Below are 14663 nucleotides of genomic sequence, written 5' to 3' on the forward strand. Positions count from 1 at the left end.
GTGACACCCAAAGGACCTTTCTAAAAGTTTAAACCAACATTATTCCTCCATAAATGACCTCTACTTCATTATCTTATGGACTCAAACATACCCATTAAATCAGTTATCAATTAGTTTTGTAAAATAATTATTTTAAATCTTTTCTATTGTTTTATTTTCATGATTTTTTAAGGTTACAGATAAGTTTATTGTATCATGTAACATTTTCCAACATATAAAATATTTCTTTAAATTTTTACTTAATTCTCAGAACTCATCCACCATTCAAAATAAAGAAACTTTTGGTAACTACTTTAATAAATAAATATAAGTCATTAAATAAATATAATTTGGTACAGGAAATTAATGCCAAAACTACTATTTTTCATCATTAAAGCACTTAGTCTTCACTATTGGATTTCAAAATTTTCAAAAACATCTTTTCTTCTTTCTAATAAAACATGTAATTTCTAAGAGATATTCTAATATTGTCAAAATATTTCTGTGGAATCAAACTTTAAATTAATGAGGATTTTATTATCCATGTACATCTGTATTCCTCACTAATTATGTCTTTTTATTGCTGCAACAAATAATATATAAACAAATGTAGAGTATATTTAAAAATGTATTTTACCATAAGATACTTGTTCAAACCTGTAAGGAATTTAGAACAAGACTTCAATTCTTCAACTGGGAAATGAGCCCGAGACTCCCCCTCTACCCCGCCCAGTGTCACTGTGAGGGATGTCTTCAGGGCATGTGACATTTATTCGTAAGCACACATATTGCAGAGCACAGTCTGGGCCACCGCTCAGCTGCAGAGATGAGTGACCAAAGAGTAACCTATGCAGAACTGAATCTGGTTAAGGACGCAAAGAGACAGCACACGAAACCTAAGGGCACTAAAGGCTCCATTCCAGGAACTGAGCAGGGACTCACCTATGCAGAATTGAATCTTCAAACTGCTTCTCAGGATCTTCGAGGGAGTGACGAGAATGACCATTGCAGAGGTACCACATTCAACAGACACAGCATAACTGTTCTAGGATGTGCGGCTGGGAGCAGACGTGTGGGAAAGAGAAGGGGATAAGCTCACATAGTTTTCATCTTAAAGATCAGGACTTGATATTGGAATATGGTCTGTTAATATGGAAGCTGAGGACTAATTTTATCAGATATTGTTGTAAGTTGTAGTCTTTGACCAGTAACTTGTACAGCATTATATTTATTGAAAATGTAATGACATATTCTGAGAGGAAGATTACAGGGGTAGATAACAGTTTTGGGGTACAAGTTTATTTATATGATTACCTGTGCTTGGGGGTTTTCTGTTTATAAACTATCTAAACAATTGTCTCCATCTCCCCTTTCTCAGTGTTTCCATTTCCCTCCCTGCAGCATCCCTGCCACCTCCAGAGAAGCTCATTGCTGGGATCCTAGGGGTCATCTGCCTTGTCCTGACCTGCGCTGTGATACCAGTAGCTGTTAATCAACGTAAGTAAGTTTTTGTAATATATGACCTTTTCACTTCAGTATTCATCAATACCTCTAAACACTTCAAAATATTATAGGACTCTCACTTAAAGATATGCATTTGGACTAAATGTAGAATGGTTATTTTAAATTTGTTAAATACGTGACTAATAAGGATTATAGAAAGTATTTTGTATACATTCATATATTCTGATTTCATAACTCAAACATGTGTGTTTGAAGGCTGGAAGACCTTAGAAATATAAATTCATTTTGAGATTGGTTAAATGAAATAATGTAAAGAGATAGTGAATTTTTGTTCTGTAGAATTTTATTATATTTTCCCCTGAATGGTATTACTTTATTAACTTTTTCTGACAAAATAAATTTTATTGCAGATTATTCTAAACAAATCATAATATTTCAAAGTGTTATGAATTGTTTAGATTATTTTTTAAGAATTTTAAAGATTTTCTTTAATTTTTGTAGCTCGTGCAACACTAAAGAAGAACTATTCCTCCCCAATAACGAAGATCCAGAAAGGTACATAATTTTCAACATTCTCGTATTTGCACAGTTTATATTTTTGTCTCTATCTTAGGTAAGATAAAAATGGTAACAAATATTTTGGGGGGAACATGAATTATAGAATGGGCTACAATTGTTTATAATAATATTTGTGGAAGAGTTTTTTTTCTTATGCAACTATATAAAGAAATACTCATTTAAAATCTCCAAACCCACTGTTGCCTATTGGCTCAAACTTCCCACTGTTACAATATGACAAAATAAGTAATTTTACTCTTCTTAACAAGTGCTTTCATTCATTGACTCTTGGATATGTGTAGAGTGGATATTTGTGTGTGTGTGTTTGCTTTATATGGGCACGTGAATTAGGGGGTGAGGGGCTGACTCTTCTGTGTGTTTTTGTGAGTGTGTTTTGCATTATATGTACCAGCCTGTGAGGATGCTTAGAAATATTATGTACATATATGTTTATACTTGTGCAATTATGTAAGTTAAGTTTCATTTTTAAACATCAAGTTGTCATTGCCTAATAATTCATCATCGTTCCTCAGCACATTCTTGTGGTCATTGTCCACCAGACTGGTTTACATATTCCAACAACTGCTATTACATCAGCACTGAAGAGAAAACATGGACTGAGAGTTCGATGGCCTGTGCCTCTAAGAGCTCTAGCCTGGTCTGTATAGATGATGAAGAAGAAAAGGTGAGATATCAAACATTTCATACACTTCATTAATGGCTTGTTTCAGTCAATATTGTATTTGTAGCATTCATCCATATTTTTGTATGTATTTGTAGCTATTTAAAGTCTGTGTAATATTCCATTGTTTGACTTTATAATATTTTGTTATATTGTATACCAGTAATGTACATTTGCTTTTCATAGAAAACTGTGCTATATGTGTTTGGTTTCTAAATTCAACTTTGCCATTTAACTTCACCTTATGTGAAGGACACTAACCACATCACAGCTGAGCAGATTGGTTACACAGGGGGGAGAACCAGGTGATTACAAATCAGATCACGAAATGCAGCTGGCAGTCCTCCACAGCCCTGCCCCTGAGCATTCGTTCTCTCAGCCCTTCTCCTCGCTCACCGCTTACCCACCGGGCTGACTTTGAGTATTGTAGAGTCTCTTTGCTTGTTTTTGAACCTCATATAAAGGAAATCATACAGTAGACATTTTTCTTCCTGCCTTTTTTCACTCCCATATGCTATTGTTGCCTTTTATCTGTATTGCATTTATCTGCTGTTAGGTAATTTTCACTGCTGACTTACGTGAATGTAACATTTGAAAATCCACCTATGTGATGTCTTTCATTGGGGATGTGAGTCTCATGCCCTCAGGGATGAAGAACCTTTCTAAGTCCGTTTCTTTTAGTCATAAAATCCTGTTTGCTTGTTCCACCTCCAACCCACCTACCCTGGTTTCTCTCAGGGAAAGGAGAGACACTTGCTCTGCTTGCTTTTGTGAGCAGGTGTCCTGATGGATCACCCTCTAGGCCTGCCTGGATTTGCTGGGCAGGCTTCCCTCTGCAGGGCGGAGGAGGAATGGTTTCCTTCAGCCACCTCCTTTTGCTGGGTGGGGTGTGGGAAGCACCAAGCCTCACTTTCATTTGGGTGGGAGTATAAGATACCCTCTCCCAGTGTTTTTCCCTAATCCTGGTGTACCAAATTATTTTCCTTCTTTCCACCTTTCAGGATTCTCTTTGAGTTGTGTTTTTTATTAGTTACAGAATTTATAACTGTAGTCTTCAGAAAAATCAGTCTCTGACACCTGGACCTTGAGATTCGACAAACACAAAAAAGATCCCTTCAGGGCTTATCTGCTTAGAGAATGGTGCAGGGCCCCCCAAAACAAGCTTTACATTTAGTTTCCTTTATTTGTTTAATTGTATTTTATTGATTATGCTATTACAGTTGTTCCAATATTCTCCCCTTTGCCTCCCCCCCAGCCCCCCCAGGCCATCCCCCCACCATTGTTCATATCGATGGGTTATACCTATAAATTCTTTGGCTACTCCATTTCCTATACTGTACTTTACACCCCCATGTCTATTCTGTAACTGCCTATTTGTAGTTCTTAATTCCCTCACTTCTACCATTCCCTTACACCACCTTCCGATCTAGCAACCATCAAAATGTTCTCTGTAACCAGAACTCTCTCTCTGCTCTTCTTGGTTCTTTTGTTTGCTTAGTTTGATTTTCAGATTCGATTGTTGGTAGAGGTATATTTATTGCCATTTTATTGTTCACAGTTTTGATCTTCTACTTTTTTTAATCTTCTTCTTAAATAAGTCCCTTTAACACGACAGATAATAAGAGTTTGTGATGATGAACACCACTATTTTTTTTCTTATCTGGGAAGTGTTTTATCTGCCCTTCAATTCTAAATGATAGCTTTCCTGGGTAAAGCAATCTTGGATGTAGGTCCCTGAGTTTCATGACTTTGAATATTTCTTGCCAATCCCTTCTTGCCTGCAAAATTTCTTTGAGGAATAAGCTGACAGTTTTATGGAAACTCCCCTGAAGGTAAATAACCGCTTTTCTCTTGCTGCTTTTGAGATTCTGTCTTTATCTTTAACCTTTGATATTGTAATTATGATACGTCTTAGAGTGGATCTCTTTGTATCTTTCTTGTTTGCAACTCTCTGTACTTTCTGGACCTGCATGTGTATTTTCTTCACCAAATTAGGGAAGTTTTCTTTCACTATTTTTTTCAAATAGATCTGCCATTTCTTGCTTTTTCTCTTCTCTTTCTGGCACCCCATGATGTGAATGTTGGATCGCTTGATGTTGTCCCAGAGGCAGCTTATACTAGCCTCATTTTTTTGGATTCTTTTTTCTTTTGGGGGCTCTTTTTTGGATTTTTTTGGATTCGTTGTTCTGTGTGGTTGTTTTTTGCTTCCTTATGTTGCAAATCATTGATTTGATTATTGACTTCATCCACTCTATTGTTGTTTCCCAGGAAGTTGTTCTTTATTTCAATTATGTATACTTCATTTCTGATTGGATCTTTTTATGCTGTTGAGGTCCTCACTGAGTTTCTTGAGCATCCTTATAACCTGTGTTTTGAACTCTGCATCTGATAAATTGCTTATTTCTATTTTGTTTAGCTATTTTTCTGCAGTTTTTATCTTTTCTTTCATTTAGGCAGGTTTTTTTTTTGTTTGTTTCTTCATTTTGGCAGCCTCCTTGTGTTTGTTTCTATGTATTTGGTACAGCTGCTTTGACTCTTGAGTCTTGGTAGTGTGGCCTAATGTAGTAGGTGTCCTGTAGTGTCCAGTAGCACAACCTCCCCTATTAACCAGACTAGGTACTCAAAGTGTGCCCTTCATGTGGATTGAGTGCCCCCTCCTCTTGCAGTTGAGTCTTGGTTGCTTTTGGCAAGTCAATGGTGGGATTTACCCAGGCCAATGAGCTGGAAGGACTGGCTGCTACCACTGACCACCAACCTCTGCCCTCTGTGGAGGATCAGCTGTGCAGAGGCAGGGTGGTGATGCTCCAACATGGTCTGTAGCTGTCCACTGGGTGCACAAGTCCTGGGGTTTCCTGGGTGGTAAAGGCCAAGGTCAGGCCCCACCTCTGCTTGGCCCGGGGCCACCCTGCCTGTGCTACTGAGCAATCTAAGATGGTTACTACCTCTGCTGGGATTGGAGATTCCCAGGTGAAGCCAAGCTGTGAATTTAGGCTGGCTGGTGCTAGTGTAATGCCTGGGACCACTTGGCAAGGGATGTGGAATGGGGAAGAAAAGGAGGTGGCTGGGGGTTCACGGAGGCCTGCTGTTGCTTGTTTGGAAGGATTTAGGAAGTTCTGAAGCATGAGCCAATACCAGCCATTCATATGGAAAAGCCACTGTTAATAGCTGTAAGTTGGGTGGCATGGAGGCTCAGGTGATCCCTAGGGCTGGGAAATCATTATGAGCTAGATCAATTGAGTCTCAGATATGACACCCACCTTCTGGCTCTCTGGCTCTGCCCACCTTTTTGTCTGGGAGAAAGCTGTCCGTCAGCTCTCACCTTGATGCCAGACATTCCAGTCCCTCCCTGTATACCACTGGTGCCTTTCAAGCTGCTACTACAGTGCTGGAACTCAGAGGTAGGGAGTCTGTGTAAGTCCATGTGTGGGTTCTTTAAGAGGAACTGCTTGAGACCCCAGAAGTTCCTCCACTGACTCAATTCCTGCTGGTTTTTGCAGTCGGAAATTATGGGGATTTATCTTCCCGCCACTGGAACTCTGGAGGCTGGAGGGGGCCTGGTGTGTGTCTGGGACTCCTCGCCCCTGAGATATCCCTCATGAACTTTTATCCACAACACGTGGATGTAGCAACAGTCCATTCAGCATCTCCACCTCTCCTCCAGTCTGATGGATGTGGTTTCTTTAATTCCATAGTTGTCAGAATTCCATTCAAGTGTATTTCTGATAGTTCTGAGTGATGGGTTTTCTGTAATTTAGTTGTAATTTTTATGTGATTGTGTGAAAAGGCAAGCCATATTTACCTATGCCAACATCTTCCCCTTTATTTTCTCAATTACAGTCCCTTAATTTTTTAAAAACCGAATCTCTGAAAAACAATAGGAAACTACAATGATTTAGTTATGGATTCAAATACATTATATAAATGTTCAGAAACTTATTTAAAACCTTGAGGAGTTAGATTTGCCAACATGGGTAACAACTAAAATAAATGTAGCAGAATATTCCTTATTAACCTAAGAGGATAAATGAAACTATGATGCATAAATGTTTAGGAGTTAATTTTAAATCAAATGTACACATGCTGTTGAAAAGTTTCGGCAGTATGAAAATTGATTTTAATACAACTGTAGCAAAAGTCTAAATATAGCTTTGTGTTAGATTAGGATCCAACACTCCATTTTGTTCTCTAATGAAGGATCCTATGACACAATACACTACATGCATCTTAAAAAGCATAATGCAAACTTTCAGAATGATTATTTAAATAATTTGTTTTTATTTTGGGGTAGAAATTTCTGAGTTTCCTATCACCTGCATCATGGATCGGAGTTTTTCGTAGAAGCCGTGATCAGCCGTGGATGTTGATAAATGGTTCAACTCCCACACTACAGTGAGTCTTTTTTATTTTGTGCTGTATAAAAGGAAAACATAAAAGAGAACAATTCAAAAGTTTTATTAATACATTTAAGTTGAATTGTGAGCATGATGTTCAGAGTTAATGCAATGTTGATATAAATATTAAGAATGACTACCTAGTTTTCTTAGTAACCAACTTTTACTATATCATATGGAAAACATCACTGCCCATTTGTAAAACATGCTATTGTGCTTGCATAGAACATGCTATTTGTTGTTGCGCGGATTGCCGTCGTACAACGTAGAACAGGAGTGTGCGTTTTCTCCACCGCAGGATAACAGAATCGCCACCCGGTAACAGAAACTGTGTGATGTTACACAAATACGGCCTCGCAGCAAGCAGTTGTGAATCTTCAAAGATATATATTTGCAAGCATAGGTTTTATGGTTAAAGCTTGGATTCTGCCAGGTAACTGTTTTTCATAAAATGGCAATAATATTATGATTGCATAAGTCTTCAAATGAATTATTTGTTCTTGTAATGAAAAAAATTCCATAAGCATTACTGGAAACTAATATATAATCCAAAAGTACAGATACACTTTCTTTTAGTGTCTGCCACTTTTTGCTCAGCATTATGCTTGTGACATTCAACGTTTCTAAAAGATCACATGTTGTGTGAGTCAGTTTAAATGAACTATCAAGAACAGGCAAACCCGCAGAGATATGAGGGTATGTGGGAATAGGAAATGACTTCTAATTGGTTCACTGGTTCTTTAGAGGGCTGAAAACTTTCCAAATTTTGCTGGTGGTGATAGCTGCAAGGCTCTGTGAACATACTTAACATCACTGATACGCACATTCTAAATGCATGAGTTGTGTGCTTTGTAATTACACCTCAGAAAGGCTTAAAAAAAAACCCCCATCAAATCATACTTTATTCTTCCATGTATTTGGTTTTCTTTCATTTCTTTACTATATTTTTAAATTTTCCTATATTGAAGTCTTAAAGAAATGTCAATATTGGTATTTCATACTCATGATTTTGTAAATGGTATACTTCTTTAAAAGTTTTCTTTAGTAGTTTTGCTACTTTAAAAAGATATACAATTGAGGTTTACATGTTAATTTTGTTGTATTAGTTTTATCATTTCAAACATATATTCCTTTGAATAGTTTATATTAAGATTTATTTAATTTCTTTTTCCCTGGAACAATTTCTTCATTTTCTTGAGTCATTACCACAGAGTAGGTTTTTGTTTCCAGTGTTGGGTAGTATGGAGAGTAAAAGTTCTGTATGTATCCTTCTCTCTTTTAGGGAAAAATATTTAAATATTTCATCATAAAGAAAGAGTTTTGTTTTACATTTTTTCAGTATACTTTTCTCATATTAAAGCAATTCCATAATATTGCTATTTTCTAATAGATTTTATATTCGATTGATGTTACATTTTTATTACTGTTGTATCATTTGGAATGATAAATGTTTTTTCTGTATAATGTTTATGAAGTAAACTACCTTTATTTCATTACTTCTAAACTAAAGCCACGATCATCATTTTGTTTTGTCCTTCTTTAAATTTCTGTGCATATGTTACACTTATATTAAGTTGCATTTTTACCATTGTTCATAAAGAGTTCTGAACAAGTTTTTATTTAGGTTATGTACTTGACAGTTTTTATTTATTTATTTTTATTGTTGTTCAAGTACAGTGTGTCCCTTTTCCTGACACCATTTTCACCATCCCACCCACCTCCCACCTCCCATTGTCAATCCTACCCACCTTTGGCTTTGTCCATGGGTCCTTTGTACATGTTCCATGGTGTCCCTTCCCCTTGTTTCCACCATTACTCCTTTATGCCCTCCCCTCTGGTTATTGTCAGTTTGTTCTTTATTTCAATGTGTCTTTAGTTTTTTTTTTTTTATGCACTCATTTACTGGTGGGCATTTAGGTTGCCTCCAGCACTTGGCTATTATGAATTGTGCCTCTATGAACATTGGGGTGCATAGTTTCTTTTAACTTGGTGTTTGGGATTCTTAGTGTATAATCGTAGCAGTAGAATTGTCAGGTCAAAAGGCAGTTTCATTTTTAGTTTTTTGAGGAAATTCCACACTGTTTTCCACAGTGGATGTACCAGTCTGCATTCCCACCAGCAAGGTAGTAGGGTTCCCTTTTCTCCACAGCCTCGCCAGCACTTGTTGTTTGTTGATTTGTTTATGGTGTCCATTCTGAATGATGTGAAGTGGTATCTTATTGTGGTTTTAATTTGCATCTCTCTAAGGGCTAGTGATGCTGAGCATCCTTTCATATGTGTCTAGGCCTCTGTATGTCTTCCTTGGAGAAGTGTCTGTTCAGGCCCTTTGCCTACTTTTAAACTGGGTTGTTTGTCTTCCTGGAGTGTGGTCGTGTGAACTCTTTGTATATTGTGGAGATCAGACCCTGGTCCGAGATGTCATTGGGAGATATATTTTCCCATATGGTTGGTTCCATTTTCATTTTGCTGATGTTTTCTTTAGCTGTGCAGAAGCTTTTTATTTTGATGAAGTCCTATTTATTTATTCATCCCTTGCTGTCCCTTGCTCTAGGGGACTTATTGGTGAAAATATTGCTGCATAGAATATCTGAGTTTTTCCTGCCTATGTTCTCCTCTAGCACTTTTATGGTGTCACAACGTATATTTCAGTGTTTTATCCATCTTGAGTTTATTTTTGTGTATGGTGTAAGTTGGTGGTCAAGTTTCATTTTTTGCACGTACCTGTCCAGATCTCCCAACACCATATGTTTAAGAGGCTATTTTTACTTTGTTTTAAGCTTCCCCCCTTTGTTCAACACAATTCTTATTAAAATAAAATGGAATATTTCACAGATATAGAACAAACATTTCAAAACTTTATATGGAATGATAAATGACCCCAAAATAGCTGCAGCAATTTTGAGAAAGAAGAACACATTAAGAAGGATCACAATACCTGACATCAAACTATATTACAAGGCCAGTGTAATCAAAACAGTCTGGTACTGGCATAAGAACAGACATACACATGAACAGAACAAAATAGAGAAACCAGAAATAAACCCATGTCTCTATGGTCAGTTAATATTCCACAGTTTTTATTATCAAAGATATATCAAAAAGCATTTTTCTTTTTTTGTTTCCTAGAAGACTTTGTATAAAAGTACTGTTATACATTTTATAAGTTGTTCATCCTTTTTATTATTTTCTTCTTTTCTTAACTATATTTTTATTGTTTACATATTCCAGATGTCCCCATTCCTGTCCCCACCTTGCCCACATCACCCAAACCTCACCCCCTTCCGTCTGGCCATCATCACACAGTTGTCTAAGGTTATGCATGTAGGTTCATTGGCTTATCTCTTCACCTTTTTTCATCCAGTCCCCTCCACCACCCCTCCCCTCTGAAAGATGTCAGTCTGCAACATGTATCAATGCCTCTATTTTATTTTGTTCACAAGTTGTTTTGTTCCTTAGATGCCATATATAAGTGAGAGCATATGGTATTTGTCTTTTTGTGACTGGCATATGGTAGTTGTCTTTTACTGATTTCACTTAGGGTAATAACCTCCACTACTGTTATATTTTTAATGGCACTTTTCAGTAATAACACCAACAGAGCCTGAAGAATGCTTTTGTAGGAAAGTTTATAAAATGAACTCAATTCCTGTCATACAACCTAACTCTATGCATTAGGAAACTAGAAAGAACAAACTGAGTCAGCAGAAGAGAGAAAATAAATACTAGAACAGAAATAAATGAACTGAGAACTGAAAAACAATGGAGAAGATTAAACAAACAGAGTTGTTTCTTTGAAAAAATAAACAAAATTGACAAACCCTTAGCTAGAGTAATGAAGTAAAAAAGAGATAGGACCCAAGATAACAAAATCATGAATGACAAGAAGACATTACAGTGGAAACCACAGAAACTAAAAGAGTTATGAAAGATTACTATGAAATATTGTATGCCAACAACGGAACAATTTGAAAAGGTGGAGATATTTTAGAAACATACACTTATCAAGACTAAATCATGAATATATAGAAGTTCAAATAGACTAATTACTAGTAAGGAGATTGAATCTGTAATCAAAAATTTCCAATGAGGATAAACCCAAGACCATATGGCTTCTCTGGAAAATTTTACCATACATTTGAAAGAGAATTGGCACCAATTCTTCACAAACTCTTCCAGAAAATTAAAGAGAAGAAAACACTCCCAAAATCTTTTTTGAACCAAAACCATAAAAGAGCACTACTTCAATAGAAAACTACAAGATAATATCCCTGATAAATTTAAAAACAAAAGTTCTCAATAAAATGCTAACAAACAAAATTTAGCAGCACATTAATTGATCATCCACCCTGATCTAATGGGATTTACACCTGGGATGCAAGGATTGTTTAACATAGAGAAATTAATTAATGGGATACATCACATTAATAGAATGAAAGAAAAGAATTATATGATTTTTACAATAAATGCAGAAAATATTTGACAAAATTCAACATTTACCATGATGAAAACTCAAAATATTAGGCATAGAAGGTACATATAGCAACAAAAGCAGTAGTATTGTATACATTAATAACAAAATTTGTGCAAGAGAAATAAAGAAATCAATTCCATTCACAATAGAATCAGGAACAGTAAAATACTAGGAATGCATTTAACTAAGGAGATGAAAAATCTCTATGCAGAAAACTACAAGATATTGATGAAAGAAATTGAAGACACAAATAAATCAAAGGTATTCCATGTTCATGTATTGGAAGAATTAATAGTGTTAAATTGTCAATATTGCCAAAGTCCACCTATAGGTTCAATACAATTCCTATCAAGATTCCAATGACATATTTCACAGAAGTAGAAAAACCCACTCCTACTTATATGCAACCACAAAAGGCTTTGAATAGTCAAATACATGTGAGGGAAAAGAACAAAGCAGGGGTATCGCACTTCCTGACTTCAAGCTACATTACAAAGCTATAGTCATCAAATACTGTATGATCTCATATGTAAAATCCCAAAACAACAACAGATCGTAGAAAAAGAGATCAGACTTGTGTTTGCCAAAGGTGGGGGTTTCAGGGAGAGAATGAATTAAAGGAAGGTGGGCAAGAAGTCAAAGTTCAGCTCTAAAATAAGGAAGTACTAACGATGTCAGTATGACATGACCATCGCTAACCCTGCTGTGAGATACACAGTAGATTCCCCAGTGTCGGCAGGGTGTACATCACAAGACTCCCCGGAGATGCCTGAAACCATGGAAAGTACTGAACTCTGTTGTGTACTGTGTTTTCCTACACATACATACCTATGGTAAAGTTTAATCTATAAATTAGGCACAGTAAGAGATTAACAATAATGATCAATAACAACACAGAACAATTATAACTGTATAAAGTAACACAAGTTTGGTGAATATGGCCTCACTCTCTCTCTCAAAATGTCTTACTGAGCTGTACTCACCCTCCTTTTCCTTGTGATGATGCGAAATGATAAAATGCCTACATGATAACATGATTTGAGCTGAATGACATAGGGACTGGGACACAGAATCAGGTTGCTGGTGACCTTCTGTGAATAGCACATGGAGGGTTAGTAGTTTTTAATGGTGTTAGATCATTAGTCATGACAATGTCGATGGTTGGGAGTCAGGGGCAGACCATGTCAGTGGTGAGAGGTGGAGAGTTAAGGGGGGTTTTGCGGGATAGTTTTGGTAGTGCAGTATAATTGGGGGTTGCCATGTCTTTCTTTTCCTTCCAGGAACATGTTGCTGCAAAGGCTGTAATCCTTAGGTGATCATGTGGGCAACTCTAATGCTGCATTCCATCCACTGTTTTTATTCTGTGAGGTTCGTCGAATGCAGGAGAGTTGAAAACAAGCACCATGATGTCACAACAGCCTTTCTCAGTGATTTTGAACAGAAGTGCTGCAAGAATCTTTAAAACATGCCATACCTTATGTTTAGTCTGGGGCACAGACCTTTTCTCCCTTAGATTGTCAGATGGAAAAGTGACAACAAACAACACAACAACATCCAGCCTGTGTAAATGCACTTCCTTCAACCACAAATATAGAGGTCACTAATAGAGCTGAATCTAATTGATCACGTCACATAGCAAGCTTGTGTCTGATCAATTAATTCTTTGTACAGAAATCCAGAAAGTACCCAGCCATGTAATATGAAAAATAAAGACACTTACTAAAGGAGATACAGAATACAAGAAATCTCTGCATAGGACAACGACGTCTCAGTCTCCTTCAAAGCAGGCACCTTGGGACCTTACGCAGGTCTCCCAGCATCTCTTCCACTGTTCAAAATACTCTGCAAAATCCTCTCTTTGATTTCTGCCATTGTATTTTCCTGAATTTCATTGATGATCTGAAATCTCTTCTCTTTCAAAGGTGATTTTAGTTTTTGGAAAATTCAGAAGTCGCAGTGTGCCAAATCGGGGCTGTAAGGGTGCTCAGTCACGTGGGTGATTTGTTTCACCAAAGAACTCTGCATGAGATGTGATGCCTGAGCAGGCAGGTTGTTGTGATGAAGCTGCTGATCACCAGAAGCTCACAGCTGCTGCTGTTTGGCCTAGAGTGGTGTACTCATGGTGGATAACACCTTCCCAATCAAAAACACAGTTAACGTGGTCTTGATCTTGCTGCAACCTTGCTGTGCCTTCTTCAGGTGTGGAGAACCAGGTGACTTCCAGTGTGACAACTGGGCCTTCTTTTCTGGATGACACCCATAGACCCATAGTTCCTCTCCTGTTTTGATCATCCTGAGAAAATCTGGTTCATTGATAGCAGTTTGAATCAAGTCATTAGCAACTGCAGCTCAATGTTCTGTCTGCTCTGGCAGCAGAGGCCACTGAAGGGAGTTTCCCATGCCGAGATCCTGCATCAAAATCTAAGACACAGTAGTTTTTGGAATTCCCAGATCACCTGCTCGTTCTCGCACTGTCCGTCACCCATCTTTGTTGATTGTAGTCTGTACATGCTCGACATTCTCAGACATTCTGCTTGTTGTAGACCTTCCAGAACAGATTTGCATTCTTTTAACAGATTCTCGACCACCATTGAAACATTGCTGCCACACTTTATTGTTTGCACTGCACTCATTGCAACATCCTTGAAAGCCTTCCATATCATCCAAGTAGTTTCCGTGGAGGAATATCTAAACTCATCACAAAATTTGGTGGAGATTCATTGCTCTACTTCCTTGGTCATTTTATATGCAATGGCCACACAGTACACATGGTCAATCAATGGCATCTACTGCCCCCTCTGACTAGTACAGTGATGTTGTCATTGTTCACACATGTGCATTCCAGCCCACTCTCCTTGGCTGCCATGATACATTGATGTCACGCAAACCATTCTTAGTATATTAACAATGGCTGGACATTTTTCAGACAGACCTAGTCTTATACAAGTATGGGCACTTGATATTTTAAAAAGTCACATTGAAGCAAAAACAGTAGGTAATACTATTATTATTTTTTCATAAGTGAATCAAAATTATATGTACTTTTTTCATGTCAGCAAAAAAAATTTTTTGGCGTGCCACAGAATTTTAGTAATTAGTAATTGTGCCATGAGATGTG

The 14663-nt window shown here is 37.1% G+C and overlaps 1 protein-coding gene across 4 annotated transcripts; it reads left to right on the forward strand.

The window, feature by feature from the left end:
- The first annotated feature begins 778 nt into the window (after nucleotides 1-778).
- On the forward strand, nucleotides 779-14189 carry LOC112318526 (NKG2-A/NKG2-B type II integral membrane protein-like). 4 transcript variants are annotated; one of them, XR_008426535.1, is made up of 7 exons: nucleotides 779-992; nucleotides 1381-1476; nucleotides 1945-1998; nucleotides 2535-2686; nucleotides 6972-7072; nucleotides 7300-7507; nucleotides 13468-14189. XR_008426535.1 is itself a non-coding variant. In XM_053921816.1 (7 exons), the coding sequence occupies exons 1-6, from the start codon at nucleotides 806-808 to the stop codon at nucleotides 7488-7490; spliced, it is 708 nt and encodes a 235-aa protein (XP_053777791.1). In that variant the 5' UTR covers nucleotides 779-805; the 3' UTR covers nucleotides 7491-7507; nucleotides 13468-14189. The 4 variants fall into 4 exon arrangements, 3 of the variants coding, with proteins under 3 accessions (XP_053777791.1, XP_053777792.1, XP_053777794.1); XM_053921816.1 differs by having other exon boundaries at nucleotides 7373-7507; XM_053921817.1 differs by lacking the exon at nucleotides 13468-14189 and adding an exon at nucleotides 12826-13454 and having other exon boundaries at nucleotides 7373-7507.
- The last annotated feature ends 474 nt before the right edge of the window (nucleotides 14190-14663 follow it).

The sequence above is a fragment of the Desmodus rotundus genome, chromosome 3 (assembly GCF_022682495.2).
Source record: "Desmodus rotundus isolate HL8 chromosome 3, HLdesRot8A.1, whole genome shotgun sequence".
NCBI classification, from domain to species: domain Eukaryota; kingdom Metazoa; phylum Chordata; class Mammalia; order Chiroptera; family Phyllostomidae; genus Desmodus; species Desmodus rotundus.

What these genes read in the sequence shown, in the direction of transcription:
- LOC112318526 (XM_053921816.1), top strand. Translation starts at nt 806, where the DNA reads ATGAGTGACCAAAGAGTAACCTATGCAGAACTGAATCTGGTTAAGGAC. An exon ending in ACCAGTAGCTGTTAATCAAC is followed by an intron (nt 1,477 to 1,944) that starts GTAAGTAAGTTT and finishes TAATTTTTGTAG; the next exon opens with CTCGTGCAACACTAAAGAAG. An exon ending in TAGATGATGAAGAAGAAAAG is followed by an intron (nt 2,687 to 6,971) that starts GTGAGATATCAA and finishes ATTTTGGGGTAG; the next exon opens with AAATTTCTGAGTTTCCTATC.